General features: G+C 46.4%; 1 protein-coding gene across 5 annotated transcripts in view; it reads right to left on the reverse strand.

Annotated features, from left to right (window-relative positions):
• The window catches only part of Hgsnat (Heparan-alpha-glucosaminide N-acetyltransferase), a 350,851-nt gene that overhangs the window by 161,482 nt on the left and 165,132 nt on the right, over positions 1–24,237 (reverse strand). For 4 of the 5 annotated variants that reach the window (XM_070528497.1, XM_070528493.1, XM_070528494.1 and 1 more), the window contains one exon: positions 7,428–7,535. The exons of the other annotated variant lie outside the window; for it this stretch is intronic. In XM_070528497.1, coding sequence (XP_070384598.1) covers positions 7,428–7,535 — 108 coding nt within the window. The remainder of the gene's footprint in view (positions 1–7,427; positions 7,536–24,237) is intronic. 5 annotated transcript variants of the gene reach the window in all.

The raw sequence follows: 24,237 nt of genomic DNA on the forward strand, positions 1-24,237 counted from the left end.
AAACCTTGACTCTACAAACAGCCCGAGAACATATGCAAAGCAGCTGAAGCGGCGGCACAACAAAATGCTGAATGGGCCAACCAGCGCGTGCAAGTAGACTCCTCTCGCCGATATGAACGCGGCAAAGAACAGAAAGGCCGGTGCAGGCACTGTGGTCGAGCGCACGCACCACGGCAATGTCCAGCCGGATGTAAAAAGAAGAATCACTTTTCATCATGCAGCAAGAACCCGCAAGTTCACGGTATTCAGGAAGATCATGAAGACAGCTTTGATGTCCTTGGCGTCAGCATCTGTGGCGTAAGCACAAAACCAGGGAAAGACAGGACAGTGCGTGGCAGGGTCTGTGGTCACGAGATAGAACTGAAAGTCGATACGGGTTCCCAAGCCAACTTGATTCCGCTTAGTATATTTAGGCGCATCTCGAAAGTGCAGACGTTGCGCAAGAGCGCAGCAGTGCTGACTGCCTACAACGGCACCGAGATCAAAAATATCGGTGTCGCCACTAAAGCACTATAGATGCATGGTACCACGAGAGATACTGCCTTCTTTATCGTCAAGAAAGGACGCCAAGCGATCATTGGCTTCAGCACATGCATCGAGCTCGGCATTGTCCCAGCAAACATCGACTGAGTCAGGTGAAGCGGAAAAGCAGGGCCAAAATTAAATTTGTACATCTTTTTCATGGAACTGGCTGCGTACAAAGAACGTACAAGACGGCACTGCGACCAGACGCGCTTCCAGTAGTACAACCTGCTCGGAAAGTACCTTTGGCACTGAAGCAACCATTGGCACGCATGGAGAAGGCGTCCATCATCGTCAAAGTAGAACAACCCACCGAATAGGTAAGTCCTCTGGTTGTGGTAAGAAAAAAGAACGGCGCTCTCCGAGAATGCATGGACCCTAGAGAAGTAAACAAAAATATATTACGTGAGCACTACCCGATGCCTACCCGCGAAGATATAGAAAGTGAGCTCTCAGGTGCTTGATTTTTTTCGCGACTGGATGCTAACTCTGGTTTTCATCAGACACCCCTTGACGAAGCTACATCACGCGTCTGCACGTTCGCCACTCCCTTCGGGCGCTATCGGTTCCAAAGGCTATCGTTCGGCATTTCGTCTGCCAGTGAGGCCTTTCAAAGACACCGACTGAGATCTTTGAAGGTATCCCAGTAGTACGCGTTTACGTCGACGACGTCCTCATTAGGGATGCTGACAAAACCCAGCATGACCAACGTTTGCGTGCCGCGCTAGAAAAGCCAGAAAAAGCAGGACTCGCGTTTAATCCTGAAAAATGTGTGTTTGGTATGAAGGCGATAACATTTCTAGGCGACATAATCAATGAAGGTGGCGTGCGCCTAAGCCCCGAGTTGACTGAAGGCGTCCGAGCCATGCCCGCGCCGGAAGACAAAAATGCCGTGAGAAAAATGACGGGTGTCATCAACTATTTCCGATAGTATGTACCCAGCTTAAGCAATAAAACGGCGTTGCTGCGAAGCCTCGTCAAGGACGATACGGTTTTTTAGTGGACTACAGCCCATGGGCGCGAGTGGCAAGACGCCTGCGAGGCATTAACATCGCCGCCGCTCCTGGCTTTTTTTGATGAAACTAAAGAAACAAAGATCTCCGCAGACGCGTCAGCCATTGGTATTGGCGCGTCGCTATTGCAAAAACACCAGAATGAATGGCGCCCAGCGATGTACGCCTCGCGAACGCCAACTGATAACGAAACGCGATATTTGCAAATCGAGAAAGAAACGCTTGGCATAGTGTTCGCCTGCTGAAAATTTCACCAGTTCACTTATGGCTGCAAGACCCTCATAGAGATAGACCACCGACCGTTGTTTGCCATCGCAAAAGAATACATCGGAGAAATGCCACCCCGGCTACAGCGTTTCTTTGTTCGCCTTCTAAAATACAATTATGACTTGCAGTTCGTTCCTGGAAAGGACCTGCTCCTGGCTGACATGTTCTCCCGTGCGCCCGCCTTCTCACCAAACCCGGAAGCAATGGAGGACATCGAGGTTCATGCAGTTCGTGTCGTCTCGTACATGATAACCCCATCGACAAAACGTCGCCTTCAGGACGAAACACTATCGGATCCCTATCTGAGTACTGCAATGCATCAACTATCGCGTGGAACAACGGTTCAAGAGGAATTACGTCCGTTTACGGCTGAGCTGTCATTCACAGAATACTGCGGAAAGGATGCAAAATTCTCATACCCAAATCCATGAGGAGCGAAACGCTAACAAAGGTACAGCCGGTCATCTGGGTATGAATAAGTGCAAGGCAAGAGCGCGCGCACTTATTTTTTGGCCTGGACTAGACAGTAACATTGAATCAATGGTTCATTCATGCAACGCATGCCAAAAATATGCGTACAAGCAGCAGTCCGAATGCCTTATTTTGCGTCCGACACCTAGTATGCCGTGGTGAAGAGTAGGCAATGACATATTCCATTTTGCCGGGGAAGAGCATCTAGTAGTGTTCGATGCGCACTCCAGCTTTCCTGAAGTGGAAAAGTTGTCTACAATGACGGCCCATGAGGTGGTACAAAAAAACATCCGCGATATACGCGCGCTGCAGGATCCCTGTGCAAGTATTTACAGATAACGGGCCTCAATTTGCATCCAGAAAGCTTGCCGACTTCGCAAGGCCAGATGATTTTGAGCACAATACATCAAGCCCGCGACTTCTGAGATCAAATGGCCTTGCTGAAAAGGGGGTACAGATAGTTAAGCGCATTGTAAAAAAGACCACTGAATTTTGCGACGATTTTTGGTTAGGACTCTTGTCTTATCTTATGTCTGTGAAAACTAAATTATGGGGTTTTACGTGCCAAAACCACTTTCTGATTATGAGGCACGTCGTAGTGGAGGACTCCGGAAATTTCGACCACCTGGGGTTCTTAACGTGCACCTAAATCTAAGTACACGGGTGTTTTCGCATTTTGCCTCCATCGAAATGCGGCCACCATGGCCGGTATTCGATCCCGCGACCTCGTGCTCAGCAGCCTAACACCATGCCACTGATTGTATGTCTGTACTGGTCTGTCGTGTGTCACCTGCCCAACTGTTACAGGGACGGCGCCTGCGTACCAGCGTTCCGGAATACAACACTGAGCTGGGATGCCCAATACTCAAGCATCAACAGCACGCCAGGGGCAAAACGCTGCACCCTTTGCAGCAAGGAGACACGGTACGCATAGACAACTGGTCACGTAAGGCAAGAGTGCTTCAAGAAGTGGCTCTGTGGTCCCACATTGTGGAGACAGAGGATGGAAGGCTTCTAAGGCGGAACAGACAACACCTGCTTCAAACGCGGGAAGAATACCGCAGGGTAGACGAAGATTGCGACAACGGCAACGCTGAAAATAGTAGCTTACAAAACGAAAGACGGGAACCTACAGAACAAGGCTAAAGTGAACCCGGGTTCACTGGTCATCGGCAAGCCAACATACAGGTCTTCCCCAAAGTGCACGCATCGGAAGCAGAGCCCTGCAGGTCGACCCGTCAGCGCAACAAGCCTCAATGGCTGCAATACGATGCGAATTTCAGTTAAGTCTCCTAGCTATTCTTTCTTGCCTTCTGGTCATAAAGTCCTGCTTTTTTTTCGTTAAGGGAAAGGAGGCGTATAATACTTGGCTACCATGTAAGCAGACAAGCTGATAGCAGCGCATCCTTCTTTCCCCTAACTACTTCTGCGCATGCGGAACCCTCTCACACGAAGATATAAAAGCAAACATAATAAAGAGACGGGCAGTTTTTTGATGCCCAACCACTGTGTGTGTCGTCTTGCTCAGACGCGCACGATACAGTAGCATTGGCACCTTAACGATTGTTCGCTTGAAGGACGTCTACAATATCAAAAAAGTTCAACCAGACTGGTTCACCTCTTCGTCAGTCGTGTGTCATTGCCACATTCTTAGGTGAAAAATGATTGTAGTTTTTCATGTTGCAAGGTGTACAAATTTTATTTTATAGTTCCTTTTAAGGTCATTAATGCGTCATGTGTTGGCTAATGCCTATGCAGTTCTCACTTACAGCATTACACTCGACACAATAAATGGCATGCAAGAAAGTGGTGTGGATGAGAGCTAAACCTCCGATTGCTATTCTGTGGTGCTGGAGTTGAAAGCCACTTGGGGCACAGCCCATTTTTTTTTTCTTTACAAGGTTCTCGCAAAGTATTTTTGGATTCCTGCAACAGATGCCGGTGGACACCAGCACCAGTGGAAGACATCAAAACAACAATGGGAGTGAGCCCATAACAGTTACCACTGTGAAAATTATATTGTAGTTATTCATTCTAGTACAGTGACTGGTTAACAGAAACTAAGCCACTGTATTAGGATCAAATAAGTGTGAACCCATGGGATAGCAGTTTTACGGTCTTCTGTGCTGCAGTGCAGATTACAGTACTGTGTTTTGTTACTAAGCATGAAGTTGCAAGTTTGATTCCCACCCACGGTGGCTGTAATCCAATAGGGCCAGAGTGAAAAAAAAAATAACTTTCACGTGCACTTATATTTAGGCTCTCATTAAAGAGGCCCAGCTGATTAAAATTAATCTAAAGCCTCAACCACATCTCTCAATGAATTGACACAAATTTTTGGCGCTTCAAAAGTAACTTCAATTTGAATTAAAAAAGAGTGCGTTGCAATTCTTGCATATTCAGAACTTTCTGAGCAGGCATGTTAAGTTACATTAATGCTACAAGCTTAATAATGATTCAAGTTACCAGATTCCACTTCTATTCTAATCAATAAGAACATGATTTTGGTTAACACTAGCTGCGAAATCACACTCTGAGGTTGCAAGCTTCTGTATTCATCTCATGCAAATACAAGAAAAATTTATAACCTGGGAAGAAAGTTTTTTGAAAATCCGGATACACTATGCAAAAGCCCTTCTTTTAAACGTCATTCGCACCACCTTTTCTCATAATCTGGTGGCTATCTTAGTCAATTCATAGAAAGAGAGGAGCCATCAATGCTTCCAGGTACATGCAGACAAAGCAAAATGTCTTGACAAGCTATACTGGTACGTAAAATTTAACAGAATGAACTAGTGTGCTGAGTTCGTCACTAGTACAGAAAATAAAGCACACAAAATCAGAGCAAGGACTGAACTAGAAAAGCAACATATAGGCCAACATTGACATTTGCGCTGATTTATAGTGAGCAACGTGCCAGATTACTATTAAAGCAAAAATATAGCGGCATAACAGACCAAACAAATTGTGCAAAGGTGCGATTATAGCCCATCAGGCACCTAGAAAAAATCACAGGAAAGGATAACAATACCTACAAGAGGTCATGCGCACTTACGGTCCTCTTGGTTGAATTGTTTCAGGATGTTAACATAGGTGACACGTGATAAAAATAAACAACATTTAGGCAGATGTGAACTTTGTTCACCCCTGCCTTGTACAGCCTGTTTCACACTTAGGGGAAAACTCGGAGCGCATTGCATCGGCGATGCGGTGAGCGCTGGAGTCGCGCGACGGAAGCAGCTCGCGCAGGCGCAGACGCTATAGGGGCGGAGTCATGACCTGCGTCGTCTGCTACGGCGGCGCGCGCCGGCCGCGTTGTCGTGAAGAGTGCTACGGTCAGAGGCAGTGCGCGTATTCCGTTGTTACTGCGGGAACTGAGCCGATATTCCTTATTAAGCGTTGTGCGACGCCAGACTCTGAGCTTTCATTGGCCACATTCGGGTTCTACAAACTTCTTCTGACGGCATGCTTCTTTCGTTCTTTCGAAAGGCCGTGGTACTTAGTGCGTGCACATATATTCCTTCGCTGTGTGTGTTACCGTAACACACAGCGACAAGAAAGGGACACCGAACTTTGCGCACAACGTGCTTGGTCTTTATTTGACGCGAAAGGAAAACAAAACGCTCAATATAATTAATATGCAAGTCTAACACGATGAAACAAACGGATAAGAATAAAATAATGCTTTAGGTTAAGGCATTGAGCTGAAAGTGTTTCTTCTCGACAATAGTTCATAACACAAGACAGGCTCGGCCTTGGTGGACGTTCGCGAGGTGCATCTTTGATGCGCCCTTCTTTCTGGTAGGCCTGCAATATCCTATTCACAGCTTTAAGCGACCGTCCTGTCATCTCTGATAACTTCTTTTGAGTATATATAGTTCCTAGAACACAGTTCAATAATCTTCACTTGTTCTTTCTACAGTACACGGGCCATGTGAACAAGACTATCGATTTAGCACCGTTCTTGTCAGATGAAAAAGCTGGACTGAATTAAGACGGACAAGCGTCAGCTTTATTCAGATCAATTTTGAATCTTGAAAACCTTCCTGTATCTGTAGAGAGCCGCACCCTTCTTCGATCACCAATGAGCGACGGAAGGAGATGACGCTGCATTGACTTTTCAAGGTCATTTGCTTTTTTATCTTCAGAAGTTTAAAGAGCAAATCACCCCAAAGTCGACCATCGTCAGCCAGTGGGACGTGCTGCGAATGAACACATGACTTAGCGACTCAATTTGCAACTCACTGCCCTCCAGAATGAGCGCTGTCATCGCTGCCGCTGGAGACATGACGAGATACAAAGTGATGTTCGGAGCGTGACGCGTGGATTTCCTCGTCAGCTGGCAAAGCCTGTTTCGTGTAATGAACTATTGTCGAGAAGAAACACTTTCAGCTCAATGCCTTAACCTAAAGCATTCTTTTATTCGTATCCGTTTGTTTCATCGTGTTCGACTCGCATATTAATTATATTGAGTATTTTGTTTTCCTTTCGCGTCAAATGAAGACCGAGCACGTTACGCACACAGTTCGGTGTCCCTTCCTTGTCGCTGCGTGCTACGGTAACACACACAGCGAAGAAATATACGTGCACGCACTAAGTATCACGGCCTTCCGAAAGAACGAAAGAAGCACACCGTCAAAAGAAGTTTGTAGAACCCGAATGTGGCCAATGAAAGCTCAGAGTTTGGCGTCGCACAACGCTTAATAAGGAATATCGGCTCAGTTCGCGCAGTAACAATGGAATACGCGCACTGCCTCTGACCGTAGCACTCTTCCCGACAAATGCGGCCAGCGCGCGCCGCCGTAGCAGACGACGCAGATCACGACTCCGCCCCTAGAGCGTCTGCGCCTGCGCGAACTGCTTCCGCCGCCTGACTCCAGCGCTCGCCGCATCGCCGATGCAATGCGCTCCGAGTTTTCCCCTAAGTGTGAAACAGACTGTACATCGTAATCGGAGAAGAGCTCTGCTGCACTCTCTGTTTACCTTCAGTAAACAAGGTGAGGCACCTTCACAAAAAAAGGCACCTTAAAATGCAGGAGCCCGTCCCGAGTCGCAAAGTGTGACGGGGGAGGGGGTCCGAGGAATAGGCAGAAAATCGGCAAGATTCAAAAGCGCTATTCATCGCGAAAACCGAAACTTAGCATCAGCCCTGACCATGGGAAGACTAGGTCGGCAAAGGTGATCCCGTTCCATGGACTGTGGTGGAAGAACCAATACTTGCCCCCACCGTAGTTGACGAACACCATCAGCATCAGTGAGAACCTGAGCACACAAGAGAAGGTGATGTAGGTTCAACTGCGCTGTCATAGCAACTATGACATCAGAAGTGGATGCAATCGGCAATAAAATATGACTATACCCAAAAGTTTTTGAACAATAAAGTTTTATAATAGAATTGAATATTTGAAACTGATTTGAATACGAATACTATTTGTAAAATACGAGCATCAAATATAAAGTAAAATGCATATTTCCTGTTTCCAGCAAGCATAATAGAAACGCAGACAAAAATAGTATAATACATAGTCGATTTATGCACTCCTGGGATCAAGGCAACCTTTAGAGAACATAAAAAAGTCCTGTGACTGCATGCATGTAGAAAGGTCTGGTGGTGACACATTGAGGCTTCCCTAAAAAAAAAAGAATTCCCAGGAATCAAGATGACAGTAGATCTGAAGACCCTCCAAAAACCATATTTGTCCTTCGTTAGGCGACCAGCAGTTAAAGGAATCAGCAGTCAAAACATGTTCTACAAGCTCACTCAGGAGTGACTCCTGGGGCCGTATTCTGTAGCGGTTCCTTTGGGAACCGGTTCCTTTTGGCTGTTGCCATTGGTCGGCGCTTCGATGTCGTCATCCCTGGTGGGCGGGACGACAAATTTTGATGACGTCACGCAGGTTGCCAATCATCTGGAAAGGAACCGGTTCCCTGCTAGGAGCGGAACCGCGGAGAAGTGGTTCGTTTGAGAGTCGCGCGCGGGGGCGAGCATGATGCCGAGGGTTGCTAGGGCAACCGCGGCTGCCGGCTAATCTCGCGCCAGCTGACGAGCCGGCACCTAGACGAGACGAGACAGAGACGGCAATGGCGGCTCCCTTGGTTGTGCTGCTGGCGAGTGCCGAAAGACAACGACGCGACGAGAGGCAACGACGCGACGCGTACGGCATGGCCGAAGAAGAGTTTCGAAGGCATTTTAGGCTCTCCAAAGACATAGTGTGACGTCTTTGCGATGAGCTGGAAGGACATCTCGGACCTCAAAGATTGCGTGGTGTCGACACCATGATGAAAGTGCTGTGCGCGCTGCGGTTTTTTGCCACCGGGAGCTTTCAACAGTGCGTCGGGAATGAAGAAGCGATTGCACTGTCGTAGCCTTCGGTCAGCCGGATCATTACAGCCGTCGCCAAGGCCATTACGGTTGTGGGCAAGGAAAAAGGATGGGTTAGATTCCCATCCACGGCGCAACAGAAAGCCGCCGTCACGGAAGGCTTTCTTAGCCGTGGAAAAATTCCAGGAGTTCTAGGATGTGTGGACGGGAGTCTGATAGCCATCGTTCGCCCTAAGAAGCTCGGCCCCGGCGAAACGGAATCGTACTGGAGCCGTAAAGGGTATTACACCCTCAACTGCATGGTCGTGAGTATTGTTCATTGACAAATACTTTCGATATGTGTTTGCGCGAGTGCACGTTGTAAAAAACTTCGTTTCGTTATTTTTCATCAATTGCCGGTAATACTTGCGTTCCTATTAGAGAAAGTAGCGTCTGTGTTGTATGTGTAATGATGACTTTGATCTTTGCATAGAACACGGCCGCACTTTTTCAGTGCTCTCCAATCACAGTTGAATAGCCATTTCGATGCTACAATGTAAACACATTACGCGCGACTTAAACCGGAATAGACGCCGTAGCAGTGAAGGGAGTCTTCGTCTGCGAGCGATCCTAACAGAAGACGAGCCCTTGTGATTCTTATTCGACGTAAAACTAAAGCATTGTGGCCAACAGACTGTAAACGCGAAAACGAGCATCCCATCAATGAAAATGGTGTGAGGGAGAATGAGAATGTGTGGACACCCATTTGCTCTAGCTGTCAATACGGCACATGCTGTTTCCGCGTTCTTTCCCTTGTAATAGGCACTTTGTCTGAAAAAAAAAAACAAAGGAAAAACACAGGTGGCAATCTTTAGCAGAATCTTATACAATATGGACGGAAGAAACCAAAGGAATTATTTTGCACATTGTGTTGTTACCGTATGCCATACATGAGCATGTGAACACATGCCAACATTGCATTTGTAGGTTAAGATGACATTGTTATCATGCTGATCATTAGTTCAACTGCCTACTGCGTATGTTGATATCTCCTTTTCTGTAATTGTGTTCACTGACTGAACAGTAACTGATTGGCAAGTAGTGTTGTAAGCAAAAGGTTGTGCCAGATATTTGTTGCAGTGGCACTGACACCTTCTCTTTGCTTTCCCTTATGAGGTGTGCGACGCGAAGCTGAATATCCTGGAAATTGACCCACGGTTTCCGGGATCGTGCCACGATTCTTTCATCTGGAGGCATTCTGCATTTCGCCGCCGCCGCCGCCTCACTCGTGGCCTGTTACTTCATGGAGAAGTCTTGCTTGGTAAGTGCACCTGAAGTAGCAGTGCTTCTTCCACATGTAAAACATACACAGTCAAATAGTTTTGCATCCTAGCAAGCTTCAAGAAAGCGTTATTTGCTAGAAATGTGTTGTGATTGCAGCAGTACCTAATGAACCTGCAGCGACTATCGAGAGAAACAAGCCTCTCTTAAAAGGCAGATATATATACCAGCATGTATACAACAGCTGACACGTTATGCTGTTTATTTATTAATTTCAATACACTGAATGCCATGTGGAGCGCTACAGGCAGGGGTGGAATTCTACAGAACACGTCGAAATGGCAGCTTTCAAGTATAGTAGAAAAGGGTTCGTGACAATTGACTCGGGGACCTGGTCCCTGTCCTTGGAACAAAGGAATAAGCGTGTGCGTGAAACTTTCGGCATCGACGTTAGTGATCGGTGTAGTATATATTGTAGAATGGTGCAAGTTGCGCTATTTTGCTTTGCGTCGCAATGTGTGCGATTTTTTTTGTTACAGCGACATGTGGTGCTGGAGTGATTAGAAAGGATCAAACGGGTAGCTCGATTTTGGGTACCTTCATGAGAAGAGGTACGAAAGGTAGAGCAAGGATCCCAGATACTGGCAGCATATTCGAGAGTAGACCTTAGAAGTGTTTTATAAAATAACACTTCTGAAGAGAGAAGAGCTAATAAGTTTTAGTGGAAGATGTACATTTAGGGAGGGGCAAATGGGATGAACAGAGCAGAAAACCACGAGTATGAAATAAATATTACATGTCCAACTTAACCTGAGAACGAGATTTGCAGCTAAGACAACAGGTGAAATTGGGCTGTTCTTTAAAATGAGTTGAACTTTCTTTACAACTTTCCGGGAAGGTCAATGTTTGATAGATATTGCAACAATAAATCCAAGACCCGCTCCTGTTGTAAAAGGGCCCTGGCGTGGACTGTGTTCTTGCATTGTGCCTTAATGTATCCATTTCGTTCACTGACATGCAACACTTTACAGGGGACTCTGGGTACCCGCTAGAGCCATGGATCATGACTCCTGTGCCTGGTCACCCAAATCGCCTCACGGCAGAGGGGCGCTATAATGAGGCACACGCATCAATGCGAAATGCCGTTGAGCGGTGCATAGGAGTCGTCAAGAGCCGCTTCCGATGCCTGCAGAGGTATCGGGTGCTCCACTACTCGCCTCGGAAAGCAGCCACTATTGTTGCAGCTTGTGCAGCGCTGCATAACCTCTGCCTTGCAGCAGGCGTGCCTCTGCCAGATGACCCAGATGACGACAGCGCACAGGGGCCAGCCCAGACACAAGTGCCGCTTCAAGTACAGGTGCCGCCGCAGGCGCACCCTGTACAGCCTTCTCAAGCTTTGTTTCAAAGAGGCCGTGCGGTGCGCGAATCCATAGTTGGTGTGTTTCGGCTGCCCAGAAATTTGCGCATTGCCTACCTGCAAAGTGTGCGCCGGCGCATTCGCTGGCAAATGAGGCGGAGACATGTGCTGGTGTAACATGTTTTATTTTTCTTTTCATGAAGTAAATAGGCCGTGCACTTCAACATAACACATTGCGTGTGCTCACATGTGGCTAATCGTAGTATGCTGCATACTGCGGTAGTGAAAAGCACATGATTTGTCTATGTTGAGCATGACAGATACACATGCAGTGACAAATAACCATGTGTCATTATGTTACTCCTTTGCTTTGTTCACTGTGCTTTTGAATATTGTCTTGCCAAGGAATTTTCTTTAAATAAAGGTTATTTCCGAGGTGAATGGCAACCAATCTTGCATTGTTGAATATTGCTTTGCAATGCCTATTTTACTGTGCAGTATGCATTGTTCCAAAGCTGAAGGTGTCTGTTCATGTGCGACACACAAGCACAGCACAAGTTACACAGCAACTGAAATGTCGTTCAGAGCAATCTGTATAGCACATATTGAAACGTATAGCAACAAGCGAGACATGCCAAGCACTTTTTGGAGCAGGATTTCTTTAAATAGCAGACACTCATGCTTCCTACTGCTTTGTTTAAACTCAAGAGTTGCTTCAACATTGCATTTCTTGCACGCATGATTTCACATAATGCTCGTAATTGCTGCTTAACAAGGTGCAACTACGCTATAACACAATATAAACAAAATCATTTATTATTAGTTCATCATCATTTATTATTTTCAATCATTTATTAGTATTTCAATCCCTTATAGCACGAACATAGAAAGAGTAGCGGAAAGCGTCGCTTTTAAACCTCTATTGCATGGCGTCCCATATTTGGCACATACCAGTTACCATTCTTTTTTGCGCGTTTGAGATTCCCAGTTGAGAATGTGATACCATCAGAGTAAATCTCATAGTTATGTGCACTTATTATGGGCAAATGCTGCCATCTCTTGAGCGATACGCAAAACAGAGGTGAAGTAGATTTTGGGATGCGACGTGAAACTCTGAGGGGGCAAACACGAGCAATTGGTTTTTTTTTTCTCTGAAAATTTCGACCGCAGAAACAGAAAAATTATTTTGGCATATTTTTTGGTCTCGTCAATTCAAGGCAGTTGCTAGTTTTCTCAATTTTGCCTGCAACTACAGCAGAGAAACCGAAATCGGTGTGCGCCATATTTGGCACAGTATGAACTTGAAATACAAAATATGGTAACGTGCTGCCATCTGTTCAATAGCCCGAAGTTGCAGGTCACTCTATCACAAGATGGAATTTTGACGATCAGTACAGTAAGGGCGAATTGTCTACCAAACAGCCGCCTGAAAAGCGAAAAGGCACTGAAATGTAAAGGACGTGTTGCTTCAGAGGCACTCACAAGCGCGATAGATGACGTGGAGTTATCGTGTGTGCATTGATGCGATAACCGTGCCGTGACATTTCTGTCGAGCTTTGTTGGGAGAGATCCAGTCCAAAAGACTAAGCGCTGGTTTACCTCCGCCAAGGTGTCTCGCGAAATTGATTGCCCCAGCGTAGTAAAGGTCCATAACAGACCCAGCACACACGAAACCTACTGTGTTGACCTGCTGCACTCACTGTTTGGACTTTACTGCATACATATCAGAGGTCGAAGAAATGGCACTTTCGAATTTTTACGCCTATGCTAGATTTATCGGTAGTAACAGCATGGGTATTGTACAGGAGGGTGCAGGAGCAGCTTAGGAGGAGACAAGTACTACCGCTGGCTCATTTAAAAGCAGAAATTGCAGAATGCCTTACCTCGCATAACAAGTGCCTACCCAACTAACGACCAGGAAGGACTTCTAGTCAGCACATCGAATTCCAGGTTCAAGTCAAAAAAGCACAGGGACCAGCGGCCGCAATGCCACCCAAAGACGACCGATCTGACCAAGTCGGCCACTGGCCAGAATTTGACGAGAAGAAACAAAGATGTAAGCGGCAACCTTGCACAAAGAAGTCATTGGTAAGATAGAGGAAGTGCAACATTCATCTGTGCCTGAACGCAGCAAACAACTGTTTCATTTCATTCCCCACATTGCACTAAAAAGACCACCGTCCGTGAAGCTTTGTTTTCCGCCCATGGCAGCAAGAGCGCTCAGCCATCTTCATGGTGTGCCATATTTGGCACAAAGCTTTATCTTTATTATTACAGTCGTGTTTGTTCATTCAATCAATAATGAAAGCTGAAAAAATGACTTTTCATAATTCATGCAATAGAGGGTCAAAAGGAATCTCGCATATTTTTAATTTGTGATCTCGCCTTTTAGAAACGTGGGCGGCTGAAAATACAATTACCTGGCTATCCCCGTATTAGAGGGGTATATGTTATGAAGAAATTTTAATCTGAGGTTTCGGCGACGGTGTTCAAGAAGATGCCAATTTAACACTTTTTTGCTTTCTGTCATGCTAAGCATCCTGTCATAATTGCCAAGGACAAACCGAACTGCCCTGTTCTGCACTTTTTCTCGTTTATCTACAAGTTCTGTAGTATATGGATCCCAGCAAACACACGCATACTCTAGTGTACTGCGCACATGTGTGAAATACAGTTGCTCCCTAAGTTTCTGTGGCAAGCTACTAAAGTTACGTTTCAAGAAACCTAATGCTCCGACAGCCTTGTTCCTAACATGAGTAACGTGTCTGTTCCACCTTAGATCAGCAGAAAAAAATACACCTAGGTATTTATATTCTGACACTTGTTCAAGAGTAGCATTATTTATAGTGTTACGATTGCTGTCATATGAGCGCTTCCCGGTAAGAGTGACGTGGACACTCTTTTGCTCATTCAGTGACATTTTCCATTTTTCACACCATGTGGCAATCAAATCCAAATCATGTTGTAGTGCTTGTTGGTCAGAATCACTGTTGATGACCTTACATACTGTACAGTCATCTGCAAACATTCTAAATATTTATTTATTTATTTACGTGTACCTTACATGCCTTCGAGAAGGCAGAGTGTAAGAGAGAAACACGGTAACATATTAGTATGGAATCGGGAAAAAAATAAACATCAGCATAATGAAAGGAGTGCACACAGAACATGGAAAATTAATACATTCGCAAATACATTATGTAGAGCAATAACAATAAATGGTAAACAACAACATAATAGCATAATAACATTGTAAACGTTTCTACATGTTATACAGTAGTAAGTATTGTAAAAAAATTGGGAGGGCTGAAATTCTTTAACTTGTAGAAAAAAATGAAAGTAAATTACAAAAGACATGACGTGTTTAGACGGTTGAAACGGCATATTGATTGCTTAGCAGATTGCGAAATGCAGTGTGTTTAGATTGGCATGCAATGGTATCTGGTAGTGCGTTCCATAAACGGACCACACGGGGCAAAGTTGAAAAATTAAAAGCATGTGTGTTGCCATAAATTCGGGTGTAGCTGAACTGATTGTTCAGTCGTTGTGACGTTGAGGATGCTTCTTTCAGGTTTGATAAGGTTAGGCCAACTGTGTGAACAAATCTGTGAAATAATAATCGTATAGAAGACGATATATTGTTCGGCAAGTCATTAATGTAAATTAAAAAGAGAAGAGGCCCAAGTACACTGCCTTGAGGTACACCAGAGGTAACGTCAGCGAGGCCAGAGGAAAAGTTTGCAACAACAGTGAACTGTTCGCGATTAGTACGAAAATTACTAATTTATGATAGGGTTAGTAAGTTTAGTTTAATTTCTGAGAGCTTTGATATCAGGTGACTATGGGCTACACGATCGAATGCTTTCGAGAAATCCAAAAAGATGCAGTCAATTTGTTTATTACTGTTCATATGAAAGTGTAAGTCTGACGTGAATTCTAGTAGTTAGGTTTCGCAAGAAAATCCTTTTTGGAAACCATGCTGTAAATGATGATGTAATGCGCAAAGTGGTGCCATGAATGCGACTTCTGGGGTACCCCAGAAGTCACAGGTACGTATTCAGAGGAACATCCGTTGAGAGCCACAGACATCTGATTTGAGCGAAGATACTCGGCAATCCATGCGATAGCCTTCTAATCCAATTTGTAAAGTCATAGTTTAGCGATCAGTAGACTATGCGTAACGACGTCAGAAGCTTTTTTGAAATACAGAAATATACAATCAACAATTTGTTTCTTGTCGACTGCTGAGACTAGCTCATGAGTGAATGCAAGCAATTGTGCCGTACACGAAAAACCCTGCCGAAACCCATGCTGACTAGGATGAAGAAGGTTATTGTTATCAAGATGAGACATGATGCAGGTATACACATGTGCCATAACCTTACATACATAAAATGCTAGTTAAGGATACTGGTCCGTAATTCTCAACTCTGTTCCTCTGTCCACTCTTATGAATTGGCACCACTCGCGCTAGTTTCCAATCACCAGGATTAACGCTGTTATTTAAGAAATTTTGAAATAAGCGACAGAAGTACAAAGATGCTCGAGCAATTTATAAGGAATGATGTAGGGATATCATCCGGACCACACACTTTTGTTCGTTTCAAACTCTGTAATAATCGCTCGATGCTCGTCACACTAAATACAACCTCAGACATTTCGCCGGCTCCGACCGGAAAATCAACTCTATTAACCGCACTAATGTTTGAATGAGTAGACTGAAATACTGATGAAAGGTATTTAACAAAAATGTCGACCTTACTTGACGCAAGCGATAGTAAATAGCTTGACGATTTCCGCTCAAGCTCGGGCCATCTTCTGATCGGCAACACTAGCGCGCGACCACACATCAGCCATAACGGCGGTGACTGAGCGAAACGCGACAGCACGTCGACTTGGCGTTGACCTATTGAAACCCATGCGCCTGATGTTCACCTCTTCGTCGGGCTCAAAGAACGGCGGGCAGACTCCGATGGCGCTCGCCCGCCCTCGCGGTCCGGGCAGGCTGCCTCCTCCGGTTCCTCTGTGATTAACACGTTTGTTAGAATATGGTGCGCAAAAGCTCCGTCAGCGAGTGAACTTACCTGGCTGCATCACGGCAGGAGTTATACACGTCTTTCTTCCACACGCCGCACCATTGGGCTGCAGTTTTCACTGCCGGGCCCTCAGCGTTCAGCAAGGCAGTCACTTGCTGCCAGAGCTCCTCCTTGCGCGCCGCCGTCAGCTGTTGACCCAGCACACACGACGCCTTCGCAAGGTAGGAGTGCTCTTCAACAAATGACACGAGTATATCGCGTTGCCTCGCTGAAACATGAGGACCCAGCCGCCTAACCTTCTGCGAGGACATCGTTTTGGATCCGCGGCGCGCAAACTGGCAAGTCCAAAACGTAAACAAAGCGAGGCAACTTGTTTGCATAACGTATGGCACACCACCTAGCGACTAAATAAGAAAACAACACAAATAAACTTACAACTCCCAGTAGCGGTCTGCGCCGCAAGCTCACATTTATTACTGAAAATATATTTGCAAGTGTTTTATACAAACCAATATTTTTTTATCAAACCAGCAACATCCTTCAATTGCTATATCGTCCCCCAAGTACAAACAAAAATGATGACGCGATCGTCCGGCAGACCGCCGCTCGTTGATTGGTTCCCCTCACGCCGCCCCGTTCCACTCTTTCTCCGAGTTACGTAATCCAGACGAAACAGCCAAAAGGAACCGGTTCCCAAAGGAACCGCTACAGAATACGGCCCCTGGCAAGCTTTCTGGAGTGATTGGTATCCCCACCAAGCAATTTAAATGTCCAGTAGAGAGTCACCACTTGCATGGTCCTTGTTGCGGGCAGGCGTGACCCAATATAACCATAATAGCTGTGTATATCCCGTTCCGGTGTTGCGGCTGCAATTATTAATAGCTCTGAATCAAAAGAAACAGTAAAAAGAATCATGGTCAGAAGATGCTGCCTGATTCCACAATAAGTTTATAACTTAGACCTACACTCCTAAAATCAGTTAATATGCATGGATGGCGCAATAACATCGCACAGAAAAACACAAGCCTAAATTTTTGCTGACAATTCCGGTACATATGTGGTCATGTAGTATGTTCCTTTTTTTATCGTTCTAAGTCAGGGAGAATTTGCACCAAGTAAATTTCTAAATTGGCTAGGTATTTTTGAAGTACAATTTGCATTAATTTAAAAAGAAATGCTTAACCTTGTGTTCAAACAGTGACATTCCTGTAAATAAGCAAGTCCACAACCTCGCCCACTGCTGATAATAGCTGCAATGAAGAAAACCTCTTATGAAACTCTTCCTGTTACACAGCAGAAGCAAGGAAAACTACCGGCGCTGAACTCAAACACGGTGTTCTCCATCATACTTGGCAGACTGTATGCACTGATAGTTGAATCCATTCCCATCAGTGACAGATTTTTAGACCTCAGGCACTGATGACTCTATATTTGTTGATGAAATAAAGCTGAAAAATTTTAAATTTAACATACAATTTCCTGCTTCTGTGCTTTCAGGTTTTGCTGATGGAAGAACAGCATTAAATGAAAACTTTCAACCAACAGAATTATTTATTGGCTGAAGAGGATGTTTGACATCAGCAAATTTTTGAATGAATTATATATATCAAGTTCTTAAGTTAAATCATTATATGCCAAGAACTGGACCCAGCAAACCACAAATATTGAGTGGGTGTACCACAAAAGACCAAGTATCGAAGGCATTAACGACTTCTAGTTCGCATCTATAATATGTTCAACTAGTACATGGCAGTCAGTTTGTGATTGAGACACCTCCTGCGCATCCAAAGCTTCGACCATTGATTGTACATTGCGCGTTGTGACTAGACGAATGCACCATTCCGCAGAAATACAAGCAAATTATCTCTAATGCCTATAACAATGAGATATTGTGAGAGGAAAAGTCGCACTGTTGCCTGTTACAGCACTATAGCAGGGCATTACTTTGTTTTTTCACATCTTCATCATCATCATCTTCTTCCTACGGGAGGGAGAATGTGTTTCCGAATTGCGAAATATTCATCTTTTCTTTTTGAAAAGATTCAATTTGTAGTATGAAAGCACAGAATTTCATTTATAACCACCTTTGGTTATGGTTACTCACAAAACGGTCATGAGTAGCAATATTGCACGACCTCTGCATGCACTGCTGGACACCACGTGTCAATAGCCACAATTTTCAGTTTTGGTTACGTCATTTGCTCTCATACACACACACTTTTTTTCAGGAATATCTATTACTACACGGTAAAAACGATGTACCCTTTAACTTGATGATACCAAGCGTGGTTTCTCAGTGGCTATGGTGTTGGGCTGCTGAGCACGAGGTCGCGGGACCGGATTCCGGCCGCAGGGGCCGCATTTCGATGGGTGCGAAATGCGAAAACACCCGTGTACTAGAGACACTAAGATAGAGACACTGATGCGCAAGAGCATCAAAAGGGTGCTAGGTCTTCCGATCACTACAAGCACGGAGCGGCTCGATCGGTTAGGGGTCCACAATTCACTATCCGAAATCATCGAAGCGCAGACCAAGGCACAGGTTGTGGGGCTGTCGACCACCAGGGCCGGCAGACGCATCCTAGAACAAGCAGGGATAAATGCAGAGGCAGAGTGCAACGCACGCAGCGTCGCGCTCAGCGCGGCGGTCAGGGGCACATTCAAGGTAGAGCCGCTTCCGAGAAACGTCCACCCGCAATTCAACGAGGGGCGCCGAAAGGCGAGGGCCCGAGCACTGCTGAAATCGACCGCCAACTGCCCGGGACTGGCGACATTTGTAGACGCGGCCCAGTACGGGCGCAGCGACCGGTACGCGGACATCTCGATACGCTGGGATGACACGATAATTAACGCAGCATCGGTCAAGGGGGTAACGTCCGAAGTGGCCGAACAGGTGGCAACCGCCATAGCAATGAGGGACCCCGAACGTCCTTACGTCTACACAGTTCGCGATCGGCGGCCAGAGCATTCGCCCCGGGCTCAATATCGCGGGAAACGGCGGCCGTCCTCAGCAGCGAGGGAGCCGCGGATCATCACATCGTCAAATGGTTTCCAGCCCACATGGGGGCCGACGTGCACCCCGAATTTCCCAACGCCAACGAGTTGGCACACGGACGCGCGCGAGGACTCACGCACCGCGGCGATCGTGGCGAGCGAAGTGGCGGGGAGGGAGGGGAGCACCGAGACCCGCTGCTCACCTTCAACGAAATAACAACGCACTATCAACTGTCGAGGAGAACCTTCCCGCTGCCCCACGCTAAACTCACCAGACCACAGTCATCGATATTCAGAATGCTTCAGACAGGGTCGTTCCCCTCGAGAGGCAGACTGAGTCGTTATTCACCAGAAGTAGAGCCGCAATGTCCGGATTGTGGCGCATCGTACTGCTCGCTAGCGCATATGCTCTGGCAATGCTCCGCGTTAAGCGGCACCGTGTTCACTAAAGAAGACGACTGGGCGGACGCCCTGCGAAGCGACGACCACCAGACCCAGCTCCGGGCCATCCAGCGGGCTCACGAAAGGATGGAGGCTCACGGGCTTCCCTTCCCAACGTGGGTGCGGCCCGCGACCCCTGCCGACCACTAAACCAAGAATGGGTGGAGAGGGGTTCCTCAGGACCCAATAAAGTTATTTCCTCCTCCTCCTCCCGTGTACTTCGATTTAGTGCACGCGAAAGAACCCCAGGTGGCCGAGATTTCCGAAGTCCTCCACTACGGCGTCCCTCATAATCAGAAAGTGGTTTTGGCACGTAAAACTCCATAATTTTTTTTGCACCACCCAACAAATGTTATCGCAGGACGCGCTTGCATGTGTGGGAAGTTTCTGGAATGTTATCCATGGTTCCATCGGCTGTCTGTGAGCGAACCTTGCGTAATCTGATTGCATGCGTGCGCGACGCGAATAATGTAGAACTTTGAGGAAGGCACGCGGGTCCCAGCGATTATTCTGGAACATTCGACGACTGCTGTATAAAAGCCGACGCGCATGACCCGCTAATCAAATTTTCGGCGATCGCCGACCATGTTCGCCGCTATGGTTGTGCTATAAGCCTGTTCTTGTGGGCACAGGTTCGCCCAATAAATGTTAGTTTTGTATTTCACAGTATTGCTACTATGTTCTTCAACGTCACCACCACGTGCCATCTGGTGGAGGTGCTTGTGCACACCCCCGCAAAACCGCGATCCAAGCCCGAAGCCCGACGACAAAACCAACATCGTCCAGGACCAGCGTGCTAGCCGCCGACTGCAAGGACTGCCCCCAGAGCACCGACTTCTACCTGAGACGACAAAGAAGATCGTGGCCAAGACAACCCCAATGGCGGCCTCAACGTCCCCCGTTATCCTGCAACAACCTCGGGACCGACGGACTTTCCATGGGGCAGCTACTGAAGACCGGGAATCCTGGCTGGAGACCTACGAACGAATCGCGACCTTCAACAACTGGGACTCCGACGACAAGCTGCGACATGTATACTTCGCCTTAGAAGGCGCCGCCAGAACGTGGTTTTAGAACCGGGAGTTGACCATGACAACATGGGACTGTTCCGTAGCGGCTTCCTGCGCACCTTTACGAGCATCGTCCGCAAGGGCCGAAGCTATGCTGGACGCCCGAGTGCGGCTACCTAACGAGAACGTTGCCATCTTTGCGGAAGAAATGAGCCGTCTGTTCCGCCACGCCTACCCGTATATTCCCGAGAAGAAGAAAGTCCGCCTACCCATGCGTGCTGGTCAGACCACGCAGAAAGAGTCAAGTGACATCACGTAATTTTAGCCAGCCCATCGGCAATTGCCAACCATGCCGACATGGCTATTGAATGAACGGGCATCGAAAGAGCTATGCGATCGTACCCACGCGCCAAACGTCAAATCACGTGGGAAAGGGTGTCACGTGAGCTCAACTATCTTTCGCCAGCCCATGCGCGATTGCCAACCATACCCTCATGGATATCAAACGATCGAGCTTCGAACAAGGTTTCCCATACTATGCACTTCGCGCACTTCAGACCACGTGGAAAAGTCACGTGACATTACGAAAGTATAGCAGCCAAGGCCTAATTACGAATCATGCCGACATGCATAACGAACAAACGGGAATTGAAAGAACTATGTGGTGGTACACAAATGCGATATTCGTCAAACCGGATAGCCGGTTTGACTGATATCGCGAAGTGAATCCGGTCTCGAAAACCGGTTATCCGGATTTCAATAAGCCAGTAATTAGGACATGCCGTTTAAATAACCAGTTAGCCGGATATTCGGATCACGTGGGAAAGGGCGTCACGTGGCATTATGTATCTTTCGCTAGCGCATGCGTGATTCCCAACCACACTTACATGGATATCGAACGATCGGGTGTAGAGCAAGGTGTCCGACGGTACGCACTTCGCGCACTTCAGACCACGTGGAAGAGTCACGTGACATCACGTAACTTTAGCCAGCCCATGGAGAGTTACCAACCATGCGTACACGGATATCGAACGAACGGGAATCGAAAGAGCTATGCAGTGGCATGCGAATGCTTGCAAATATTCGTCAAACCGGCTATCCAGTTTGACGGATATCCGGAAGTGATTCCGGTCTCGAAAACATATTATCCGGATTTCAAGAAACCGATAATCTGGACATCTGGTTTAAATAATTCGTTAGCCGGATATTCGAATATTCGAACACGAACATTTGGTGTCGCTAATAGTTTATTAAAATTATCAGTTCTATTGCATGTATCTCGATGCCAGATGCGCAGCTGATGCTTTCACCTTCTATAAGATTGTGTTGTTTATCAGACGGCTCAAAAATGTGCCCGTGACTTTCCTTGTGCTTCGTTTTGTGCATTATGCTTCCCTTGGTATGGGAAAAACGACCACTACATTATTTTTCCATAACTTCTGATAGCGCAAAGTAACCAAAACACGAATGAAGGACACAATAAAGTGCATGTATTGTTTTATTCGTTTGGGTTTCGTCAGAAGGTACGGATCAGTAACCACAAGCCCGATCTCAATGCTTCTCAGATTATTTTTTCAGAGACGACGTAGTCGTCGTTAGGCGGCCATTACTTATATGAGCTAAAAATCTCCAAACATTCGTGCGTGACAAGGTCGTGGGATATAAAAACAGCATCTCCAAAATAAACATCTTGAACCATATTTCCAATGATGAGGATGAAAAGGAAGGAATGAAATGCAGGGAGGCCAACCAGACGCACGTCCGGTTTGCTACCCTACACAGGGGAAGAGGTTTAAAGGAAGAAAGGAGACGGAGGGAAGAAGGTACTATCGGTGTGAGTACATGCGGATGCCCATAACATCACGCCTATAATCAGCCATTGATCTCAGTCGCTTTCATGAAACATAGCAGTGCCCGCGTCGCTTTGTAAGCCTGCGACGCATGGGGCCATGGTCCGAGAATCTTAGTCTCTGAAAGTGGTCTGTTATTTGATCGGTTTAACACCCTCTGAAGAACGTCGCATTCATTGTCATAGAGATCACAAAAACACAACACGTGCTCAATCGTCTCTTCACAGCTGCACGAGTGACAGATCGTTGTGTCAGACATTCCAATAAGCAATGAGTAGGCTTTCGTAAAAACCACCTCGAGCCAGGGGCGGCACAGTAAAGTTGATACTTTCGATGTTTCTGGGTAACCATTCAGCCTCAAAGGCTCCCTTCAATTTATCGTTGACCAGCTCTAGCGGCGTCGTGCAGATCTCCGACATTATTTTTGGCAGCAGTGACACGTTATAATGGGTCATTGTTCAGTAATGCACGTGAAAGTAACCACGTCAGTGTGCTATGACTATACTCTAGTAATATCACAATATATCTGATCAGAGACGTTAACACAGTGCGAACACGCTCAAAGGCAGACCGACCTCAGGTTATATACTGAATAATGCGTAAGCATTCTTTGGGTAGTACCCCAGTCCCGTCACGCGAAGTGTAATGCCATGCATCAGCAAAAAATGAGTAATTTGCAAAGTTAACATACTGAATAGTCACAATAGTGTAAATGTAGATTATTTGTAGCTTCAAAAGACGCTAAAGAACAACTTAAGATACATAGTGATCCTTAGAAAATGCATGGGGAAGCTTATAGTAGGGGTCGGTCAACTGGTATTAGTGGGGGGGGGGGGGTCAACGAAATTTCTAGGTGGGCCAAATTGAAATTTGGGGAGGGCCAATTTTAGGCTAAGTGTGGGGTAAAATGAAGTTTGAACGCGGGCTAACTGAAAATTGGATGTCCGCTAACTTAAATTTGAGTGTGGGGCAACATGCAATTGGAACGTGGGCCAACAGAAATTTTGGGGAGGGCCACACTGAATTTAGGCACGGTCCAATTTAAATATGGAGGTGGCGCCAAATGAAGTTCGGGGGCGGGCCAACTTAAACTTGGAGATGGGTCAACTTGAGATATGGGGTTATGCTTGCGCATACTCAGGGAACTCCAGTGGAGTTTCTGCAGTCTTTTAAGCTTTGTGGTTTGGTCCGTCTGGTGGCAGGTTTTATTTCAGAAATAATATACTTAAATATACAAAACCACCAACGTAAATTCCGAGCGAAAGGCTAAATACTCCGATTTGTCCGGCTGTTCAGGAAACGTATTCTGTAACGGTTGGCTTTGAAGCCGGTTCGCTCTCACGAACGCTATTGGTCGGCACTTTGTATTCGTCGTCCCTGACGGGCGAGACAACAACGTTTGTTGTAGTCACACAGGTTGTCAATCATTTCGAATGCAAACCTGTCGTCTGCTACGAGCGGAACCGCGGAGAAGTGGTTCGCTCGATCACGGCGTGCGGTCGCTATCGTAATATCGAGAGTTGCTAAGGTAACTGTGGCCATCCGCTAGTCTAGCGCTGGCCGGCGCGACGAGAAACGCCGATGACAAGTACCTTGGTTGTGTTGCTCGCTAACGTTGGCCAAAGAAACAACCTGACGAGAGGCAACGGCGTGATGCGTCCTACATGAGCGAAGGAAAGTTCTGCAGGCATTTA

This window comes from Dermacentor albipictus, unplaced genomic scaffold (assembly GCF_038994185.2).
Source record: "Dermacentor albipictus isolate Rhodes 1998 colony unplaced genomic scaffold, USDA_Dalb.pri_finalv2 scaffold_12, whole genome shotgun sequence".
NCBI classification, from domain to species: Eukaryota; Metazoa; Arthropoda; class Arachnida; order Ixodida; family Ixodidae; genus Dermacentor; species Dermacentor albipictus.